The sequence below is a fragment of the Protopterus annectens genome, chromosome 17.part0 (assembly GCF_019279795.1).
Source record: "Protopterus annectens isolate FY-2018-M chromosome 17.part0, PAN1.0, whole genome shotgun sequence".
In the NCBI taxonomy this organism is placed as follows: Eukaryota; Metazoa; Chordata; order Ceratodontiformes; family Protopteridae; genus Protopterus; species Protopterus annectens.
Genome location: NC_056751.1, coordinates 817,038,892 through 817,049,065, shown reverse-complemented (window position 1 = coordinate 817,049,065; position 10,174 = coordinate 817,038,892). Strand labels below are relative to the sequence as shown.

General features: G+C 38.3%; 1 protein-coding gene across 1 annotated transcript; it reads right to left on the bottom strand.

Moving 5' to 3' along the window:
* Positions 1-558: 558 nt before the first annotated feature.
* ADM (adrenomedullin) lies at positions 559-4,600 on the bottom strand. The gene is made up of 4 exons (XM_044058930.1): positions 4,474-4,600; positions 3,689-3,807; positions 3,289-3,426; positions 559-1,843 (listed from the first exon to the last, which is right to left on the bottom strand). The coding sequence occupies exons 2-4, from the start codon at positions 3,796-3,798 to the stop codon at positions 1,492-1,494; spliced, it is 600 nt and encodes a 199-aa protein (XP_043914865.1). The 5' UTR covers positions 3,799-3,807; positions 4,474-4,600; the 3' UTR covers positions 559-1,491.
* Positions 4,601-10,174: the final 5,574 nt, after the last annotated feature.

Genomic DNA, 10,174 nt, shown 5'->3' with positions numbered 1-10,174 from the left:
ATGTAAAGTTCTCAAAGACTTTTGATGCGCTCCTAAAGAACACGTGGAACTTGCTAAGCTTTGGGAAGCGGCTCCGCCCCTCCTCAACTTCCAAAGAGACAGTAGGTGTCGCTGCAGACTACAGAATAAATTCATTAAGGGTCTCCTCATCTTGGTGTTCTACAATTAAAAGTAAAACAACATTCTCTAGACACCTGCAACCGACTGGTTGCCGAGGAAGTGCAAATCCCATCTGAAGTTATATGCCCTTAATTTCTCAAAATATAGGTTGTGACGATTTTTATACTTTGCACATAGAATGGATTTTTACTCTGGAACAATCATTAGTAAAGAAAATGAGTTATCTATAAACAATAAAATTATTGAATACTTAGTGAATAATACATCTGTATTTTTATACCATTGGTTTGAAGTCAGGCTGCAAAAATTACAGGTATTTTAAGTGAAAGGCAATCTATTAACACGCCCCTGGGTTTCTTACCTTAATCATCTTAATACCTGCCCAATAACACTTCAAAAGCACAAATGAATTTGTTGCAAGGGAGGACAACACAGAGATTCACGTTAAATAGACATAATTGTTTATTATATTTCACAAGTTCTCGTGTCTGAGAAAATACATTACAAGACATACATACTGAGCTTGTACACATTCATATTCCACAACACAGGTATAAAACTGGAGGTGAAGACATAGTTTTAACCACTTTCACAACTGACTTACACATTCTGGTGATCAAAAAAAAAAAAAAAACAGCATATAATAAAACACTTAATGCCCGTGGAAAAATACATCAGGTAGAAAAATAATTTTGTTTAAGTAGCAATGGTAAGATTTTTAAAATGCGATTTAACGGATCATAAATACTGATAATATATAATATTTATACAGTCATTTCACATAAAATATACATATTGCACTTATCTCTCAAGAATACAGTTGAAGTACAAGCAGCAGTCCGTCACTAGTCCCGGACAAGAGGGGGCTGACTCAGTCGCCTGGGTGGCCAGTCCAGGTAACTAGCGCTGCCCAAATCAACCCTGAATGTTTAGGAGACATAGCCTCCTCCCCATCCCACGGAGACCCTCAGTGTACACCAAACTGGAAGCCAGAAAATAATCTGGCCTCATTCTTTCAAAGTCCTCAACTTGTTCAGAACATTACATTCAGTTAAATGGCATGGGGTAAAGTCTCAGCACCGCAAGGAATTGTCGGCTTTTAAGATATGAAGACTCCAGACATTTGCCCTTACACCGACTACCCTGGGCGCTTCCACACAGTTCGACGACAGCTCCTTCGTTTAGCTTAATTCATGAATGGCAGTTTATTCTTGCCAGTTCTCTTGCTGTCTTTCTAATCCAGCTCTCTCGCCACTGGCTAATGCCCGGTCAGTTCCTTAATACCGTTCAGTCTCAAATCGTCCAGTATGTGTACTGTGACTGATGTTCATTGGCGTGGAGTACGAAGTACTGCTTACACACAGGTGATATTTAAGTCCTCAGAAGCAAGGTATCCCAAGGTTTCCTCAAATCAGTCACCACGCCACTTCTCTGTGCGGAAAGTGCGTTCCTCCTTTCGTTCCAAATTGCGCGCAGTCTGCTTTCAAGCTGCGTAAAGGCGCCGTTTTCTTGGAGCGATCTCCTTTTCCTGCCGTACCCCTGTGGGCTGATTTTGCTGGCTGGTGAGATTTCCTTGTCTTTGTCGGTCGCTGTCTGGTGCACCCGATATGCAAGATTGTGGACTGCACAGGTTCCGAATTTGCAGCCAGGTCCCGTGTGGTGTTTCTGGGATCCGCTGTCAGATTGTCTGTACCTCTTTACCCGGACGTGGTTATCAGGTAAACTGTAAAGAAAAACACAAGCAAAGAAGATTAAGTTTCAGAGTATATATAACTTCAGAATCATCTTTCTACATGCAACTTTAGACCTATACCTCCAATTAGCTTTAATATAAGACATTTAAGTGCTGTTCCTCTGTTAAGGATGTGCTGAGATTTGTAAAACACTCTGCTCACGACCAAACGTTCAAACATAGCTGTCAACCTTCCATCTCCAAAATGAGGAACACTAGCCCTCATAATATGGAACAAATGGGCAAAATGTGGAACACATACTAATGGCTTACTGACAACTTCAACTAGGAAGGCCATAGGATGGTTAAAATATGCTGGTTTTACTTATAAAGAAGATCTTTTAATGAATTAATATGATTCATTTCTATTTACCATGTTTTTCACTTAAAAAAAAAAATCCTAACACTGAATGTGTAACAGAGTCTTTCAATGTGGAACATTCAGGAACTTTGAGGAACATGAACTTTAAGACCCCAAATCAGGTACGTTCCTCGAAATGAGGTACACCTGAGAGGTATGCGTTCAAATTAAATGTATTTATGCACAAAACTTAATGCAATGGTTTACAGAGTAGTTAAATGACAGTTCATTGTATATATTGTGCACTGAACAAGCAAGCACCTCGGGAGTGACGCTTGTGCATGTCACTTCATGCAAGGTGGCAAACTAAGGGCATCACTCGTGGTCCAAATGAATGTGACGTGCATAGACTCCTGGGTGATTTATAAATGCTAGTGGCTCAAAGAGATGGATTTTTCAGACAGTTGTTCTAATGCTTACTACACTGACAGTTTGCAGAGACTGCAGTAGCGTTAAAAATCTAAAGCAAGGATTTTATGTTTATTAATAAGGAGGCTTTGTAACTAAGGTTTAACACACACACAAACACACACGCGCGCTTTTTACAAACTCTACAGCAACTTCTAGATTTTTGCTCCACCCCATCCCCTCCAGCCAGCAATAGCTGAGATATTAATTAGTTGTCTTGCCTACTACTGTCGTACTAGGTATTGAATTAAACATGCATAACATGCATGAGAAACTCTACTTTCGTGCTAGGTATATAATTAAATATGCAGAACATGCATTAGAAACTTTTAGTTGGATACCTAGTAGCTGTACAACGGACATGCATCACTCTGGGGAGACCGCATCCACTTTACTGTCTCTCTTCCGTACTTTTCATTTATGTACTAAAGTGGGAATTTCAAGTCCTTCTGTAGGACCAAAAGTTGCCCAGTCAGCAACGTATTTGGGCATCATGGCTATGCGCACTAACAAGTTTTCAGTGCGTTTTAAATACCTGATACTTCCTATATGTTCGTAACTACTCCTATAACAACAACGTTGAGGCACATCAATGCTTCAACCCACAACCCTAAACAATGCTATGGATGGTATAAATATAAAGCTTTAGATTTAGCTCTTAAATTACCTGACTTTAGAAAGTCCGTTATCCTTCACGTCTTCATCACCAACAAACTGACGTGCTTTCCCCTCCATGTCTTGGATTTTGTTCCTTTCGTAAGGTTCTAGAGCCCTTTTGGTTCTGATCAAATTCCAGAAACTCATTCTGCAAACATAAACAACAGGCTAGGTTATAAATCAGCTTTTTTTCGTGGTGCGGTGAATGCTTCTAGCAGCTCTAGAGCTGTGGGGGAGGTAGTAACAATCCTGAAGAGTCAGTATTACTTTAGTATGCAATGTGTGCTTGCGTGTGTGCAGCTATGTGTGCAGCTATGCATGGGGGGCTAGTTAATAGGAAAGTGTATACTGGCTACAGGGGCAATGGGCGTTACTTTAATATTACAAGTGCAAAACCAAGAAGTACCTACCTTTTTTGTAGCTCCGAAGAGTCTGTAAGTCTGAGCACAGCAGCTTGTGTAGTCAGAAAAAGCACAATCATGTGACTCAGGTGCAGGAACAGGATTTGATCAACTCTCATTTTTACAACCTGCAATGCGAATTACAGAAAAAAGTTAGCCGGTTGCAAAACGAAAGGTCCTTTTACAATTTGCACATACTTCATACCTCTCAACTTCTTTGCTCAATAATTCGGGGTAAAGCCAAAGCAATTGGGGGGAGAGGGGCAAAGGTCCCATATTAGGGACAATTTTTAAATACTACTACACTTTGCAAAAAGTAAAAACATAACATTATATTTTGGACCAACTTGCGTTTTCTGAGCCCTAAGAAATATGAAATTAGAATGTTTCACATTATTGCCAGATTGTAACCCCCAATGATTTACCACAAAATAGAAAACTGTACGAGGGGCAGGGCAAAAGCTTAAGTCATAGTCAGGGACACGCTGCAAAATTCTGGACAGTTGAGTGATATGTTTCCAATCTCTAACGCAACTTCTGGACTACTTGTTACACAACATGTTAAACAAATCGCCCTTGCATACGGTCGCCGAGTGCAGTGCACACAAATACTTTCAAGGACGCATTTTGGAAAAAGATTTATCAGTAGCAAACTGAGATTTACACCATTAGCTATTGCAATAATAGCTTTGTTGTCTAGCTGGAGTATTGCCTCATCAAAACAGCTTCAACAATCACTCAATAAATTATAAAAAGGTGTGCATCAGTATATTTAAAAAATATGAGATTCTTACCTGGCAGTACAGATAATCCACAAAGTCAGCTGTCAGCTTTGAAAAAAAAAATCTGAGTTCAAGCAATATAGTAATTGAGAATAGTTAACTGACACACACCTATGAATAAACACGAAGCAGGAAGCCTTGACTGTCTTACCACCAGCAGCTTCGCCTGCTTTATATAGCACCTCTTGGGCGGGACCAGAGATGACTGACATACTTAATGCAAGATTTTTGCAAGCTGAGTCACCCAAGGCGTATATGCATTTATTGAATGCACGATGCCATAACATTAATAATGCGCGGTTAGTGTGGACTGGGTTCATAGTTATTCTTATCTGTAATAACATACCCCCCCCCCCAAAAAAAAAGAATTACTAAGAAAAAGACTATGCAATAATGCTTTGGGATCTCTTGCTGTACGCATACTTCTCCCAAACGTGCATATTAAATTATTTACAAGAAAACGAAGTGCAAATGCAGGCTTCTGTCAGTTTTCAGACGGGTAGCTGAACTGACTTGCATATTAAAATCCTAGGTACATCCCAGTATTCAAAAAACTCTACTGTCAGAGCATGCATTCCTGACTTTAATTCTAAACCTCAGTACAATAAGCGTTTTATTTTTTTTCTTAAAAAGTTGTAGCATAAACCACTGTTTTGACACGAAATAAGTATATAAATAATATCAACCAGCTTTTTCATTTTAGTCATTATTATCCTTTAACTGTGTTTTGTTGTCAGCATTCTGAAACCTTCTCTAGGGAATCCGAAATACCTTCGATGAAATTATTCCAGATGTGTTAGTATGCATTCTAGTTTATCTAAGGTCAGAAATGACAAAAACTGTACATGTTCCTTGTTTGGACAAAATCGTGCACCAATTGCTTACAGCATAGTCAATCAATTTACTTGACTACAACTTTGCCCGGTTACCAGAATGACAGAGAAAAAAAGCAACATTGTTTCCTATCCTCTGATTCTGGAAATTCCAAACAGCACTAAGTGTTTAGCATGCGAATTCGGGAATTGCCTTCTGTTTACTAAATCTCAGGCACTAGTTGACTTGCATACCACTTCTTAGGCAACGATAAATTACATTCATACAATAGAATTCATTTTTTTTTCACTACCCAAGAGTTCACATTTTCACATTAATCCCTATTGTCCCAAACACTCCACCCAGATGCAAACTTGCATGAAAGTGAAACACTAAGACGGCTGTACCAAGGCTCCTCTAACAACAACGCTTTTCTTGCAAGAGATCACATTTCTGGCTGCAGAATGGTGTTTTTTTTCATATTCATGTGGTAACATTTCACTTCATAAAACCAACAGTTAATGGAAATTATATATATATATATATATATATATATATATATATATATATATATATATATATATATATATAGTGGGTGGGGTCACATCTGAAACATGAAGAATTAAGAAAGACAAAAATGGTTAGTTAACTGATCAGAAACTTCCATACAGTGGAAGTTCTAGGAATGTCACAGAATCTTGAAGGTTGTCCCAGTATAAAATTATAGTCTAAAACTCTGGGAGTCCACTGCTATTAGACTCTGAAACTGGTGGTGTCTGTCTAAAGAAGTCATTTTTGTTACTGACAGCTGGAATGCACAAAGTACTGTGAATATTGCTGAAAGCTGGCTATGTCTAATCTAAAGAAATTCAGGTGTCTGTTTAAAAGTCTTCTGATGACCATAGAGTACTATAATCATGACATACCATTTAAAAGAAATGTTCACTCAAGGAGACTCCACAGATTCCACAAAAGTAAGAAAGCTGACTCATTCTGAAGGAGCATTTCTCTGTTGAACCCTAAAGCTCACACATGCAGATGACCTCTACAGTGGTTTGTGATGGTCACTCAGGTGAGTGAATAATTCACTTCTGGGTTCAGGGATGCCTCTGTAAATGCTGTCCATGGTTCCAGATGAGAGATGTCTGCTAACTAAAGTTTGTTTCACTTTCCTTCCAACATTTTCCAATTTAGGTAGGAAGGCATTTGCCTTTAGAGCAGGACATCACTTGCTAGATGTTGCTGTAGCACTAGTATTGGTTGATTGACAGGGGATACCTGCTCATGGGGTCTGTATTAGTATTCTTTAGCTTTACCCTCAGCACCCTAATCAATGGGTAGGGGATAGGTGTATTTTGTTAGTAGCTAATCTGACTCTATTTTGTTATAATTCATTTTCATATTACTTACATCTATAGGTGCAGTAAGAAAGAATGCTCATGCAGACAGAAATGGAAAGTGCTGAAAAAATATCCTTTAACTTTAAAACCAATATAAGCAAATCTTATTTTCAAGCAGCATTACATAGCTAATTGTTGTTAATGTTAACTGGTAAATATTTTGAAACTCAATAGGCTCTTTCAGTACTACACAGACCCCTTCTGGTAAAACAAAGAAATGCAATGTTCAGACACAAAGTGGAAGTTTCAGGAAAGAAGAGATATGTGGGGTATTCACCCTATAAACTTTTATAACAAGCAACATGTGGGGCTTCTTGATCACCATTTGGCATTTTTCCACTATTTTTAACAAAAATGTACAGTCCCAGCATGAGGCAGCACCTTGCACTGGTGTACACTTAAGGATGCATGCTACAGATGAACTGGTGCAAGGAGGACTCTTTTTGGCTTGGCTGTTACAAGTATTATTTGAACAAATGCAGTGAATAAAACCAATGACAGAATACAGACAGTGTTACAAGTTTAAGAATACAAAAAATAGCAGAATATAAGCATCTATTACAGACATTCAGATGTCAACATTGTTACAACTATAATGGCAACAACAAATATCAGAATTAAAGCATTATTAATGCACAGTATCAATGAAAAATAAAGCAGTTTTACATAGTACTCATACACTATATTAACACTATGTGTACAGAGTGATCCCCATAGGGATATTAACGTCTAAAAGTCTAAAGTGGAAAAAGGTATAGCAACAGGAACTTGCACAAATTGCAGCAGTGCACGTAGTATGTGGCCAAATAAATATTCATAAAGCTGAGACATTTTGAAAATAAGTAATGTATAATTTAGATGTTGATTTTTTCAGCATGCTGCAGCCTGAGCTGAGCAAACTGCACTGGAGCTGTGACTTGGAATTAGATCATATGCATCTGCACTAGCAAACTAAGAAGATAAAAAAATGTTAAAGAGTTTAAATGTATGTCACACTTAAACAAATGGCAGTAGTAAATAAAGTATGTTGAAGTTTTGGTAGAATTATGTTAATCTTTATTTTTCATTTTTAAGTAAGTTAAGCAAACTATACACATTATCTACAGGTGTCCATGTGCTAGCAACTCACGACCCACATGCTCGCTTCCACTTACTCAAAAAATCAAGTGCTCAAGCTCCCACTAGCTTGATTGCCCATTTTTAGGTAGCTTCCCAACACCCAACTATATAAAACTGTATAGCCCCAACAAAATTCAAACTCTACCCCTAAAACTTTCTCCCAGTTCCCAACCCAGCTCCTTGTTCATTTACCTTAAAACTCCACTCTGTGCCCCTAACCCTACAATCTCTGATCACTCTCTAAACTGGAAATTCTGTTCCTCCTCCCTAAACCTAAATATTCTGATTGTTCCCTAAACCTAAATCTCCCTTCATGGTCTATTAAACTCCTTGCCCACTTCCTAACCTTAAAATTCCCATCCTGCTTCCTAACCAGAAAGTCCTCTTCACACTCCCTAACCCTAACATCCCCATCCCACTCTCTAAAATCTCCCTCTCACCCCCTCCCCACAGCTGCTTGCCAAAACTCATGCTCAAGTTCAAACAGAAGTAGCAGCCTATACGAGTTACAAGGTGTTTAAGTCCCTAGCTTCAAACTGTGGTTATAGAGCACTTGGGACTCAAGAACTTGTAGTGTTCCTTTATATACATTATATTGATGTATAATTGGAGTCTCTGTGCTGAAATGTATAGTAGAAGTATGTGTAGTTATAGCCTGTATAAATATAAACTGAAGGTTTGTTAATATGGTGTCTGACTACCTGGCAGTACTGAACAATAGCATTTGTAGTCACTTTCTAGGTGAGATTTCTTAACTTGAATTGCATTATGTCTTAAATGCATCTAATGTTTTCAGGTGTGGCATTCCAACAGCAGGTGTTGCCTTTGAGAAGGCATATTTAGTATAGAACGTTTGCATGAGTATCCTTAGTGATATAGTTTCAGATCCTCTCAGGAGCGGCCTTAGGTCAACTGGTGCCCTAGGCAAAAAGGCACCACAGCACCCCCCACCACACCACCCAGTGCCCCCATCCTGGTCTACCTATACCAAATAAATACTGGAAAAGTGCCCCTACTAAAGCGGTGCCCTAGGCAGTCACCTAGATAGCCTATGCCTAAGGCCGGCTATGGATCCTCTAAAGAATGATTTTACTCCCTTTCATATAACCTACTTTAAAGGGGAGGAGGGCATTAAAGAGTAAAATTACTCCAGCTGTCATTAGCAGACAGTGACATTGGGAGAATGTTTAATAGTGTCATTCTCTATTGTTGGACAAATGAGTATATCTGAGATTTTTTTTCCTGCGGTTTGTATTAGAGCATAATTTTGATGAGAGAGTATGGAAATGTTGGGCGATGCATATTCCAACCTGGACATTGATACATTGTTGCTGTAACTCATATGGCTTTTAACGTCAATAAGTTGGATATTTTATTACAGAACCTTCAGCTGAGTCAGTACCGCATTGTCTTTTATTTCTGTGAGGGGAATGAAGGAAATATTACTAATGAGTGTGATTCCTAAAATTATTGGGATGTAATTATTGGTAAGGAATATCCATAAACTGTGATACTGGCTGCTCTTGAGAAATTGACGAATACCAAATAGCATTATATTGTTTTATATTAGTTTTACTAGATTAATTATTAGGTAAGCTACTGTATGAATTACAAGTTTATTTGCCATAAGTGACTTCTATAGTGCCTTGAAGTCATCCTGCTGTGCCTCAGGGATGGACTCTTTAGTTTTTGCCAGATTTGATAGTGTCACCAACATAGAGAAGACAATTTATATTACAACATATTATAAAGCATATACAGTGAGACACTCTCACCTTCATTTGCGCTCTTCTAAACACAAAACAATAAGGAACATCAAAATAAGGTTGAAAAATGAATTAAGAGGATTTGAATGTGGCAAAAAACATCAAGAGAAGATGGGCGTGGATAGTCCCCCCCCCCCCCCCCCGGTTAAGCCTTTCTCTTTCTCACCCTCTCTCAAAGATCTGCTGTTACTGAATACTTCAAATCACTGCACAATCTTAAGCTGAACTGGACTCATTTCAGTAATAATGGTTTTTGTGTACAATCCAAATTAATTTTGATATAACTTCATACAATGAGTCATAATGCAAAAGATTATGCCTAGAAGGACAATTCCTCTGAAACCACCTTTACTCCACTATGCAGTGTTTCTAACTTCTGGAAAAGATGTTGACTGTAAGACCATCTCAGAGCTCCAAACATTATTTTCTGGAGCATTATCGCAGACTGCAGGAGAATAAACTATAACTGTAGCGGCATGACTTCCAACGTTGCAGTAAGAAATCAATCATATTTGTGATTGTGGTGTAGTTTGCAATATAACAACTATACCGAGTGACTCCATTTTTTTTAGCTGAAAAGTCCTATCTCAATTGCATGAAGGAAAGGTACAACTT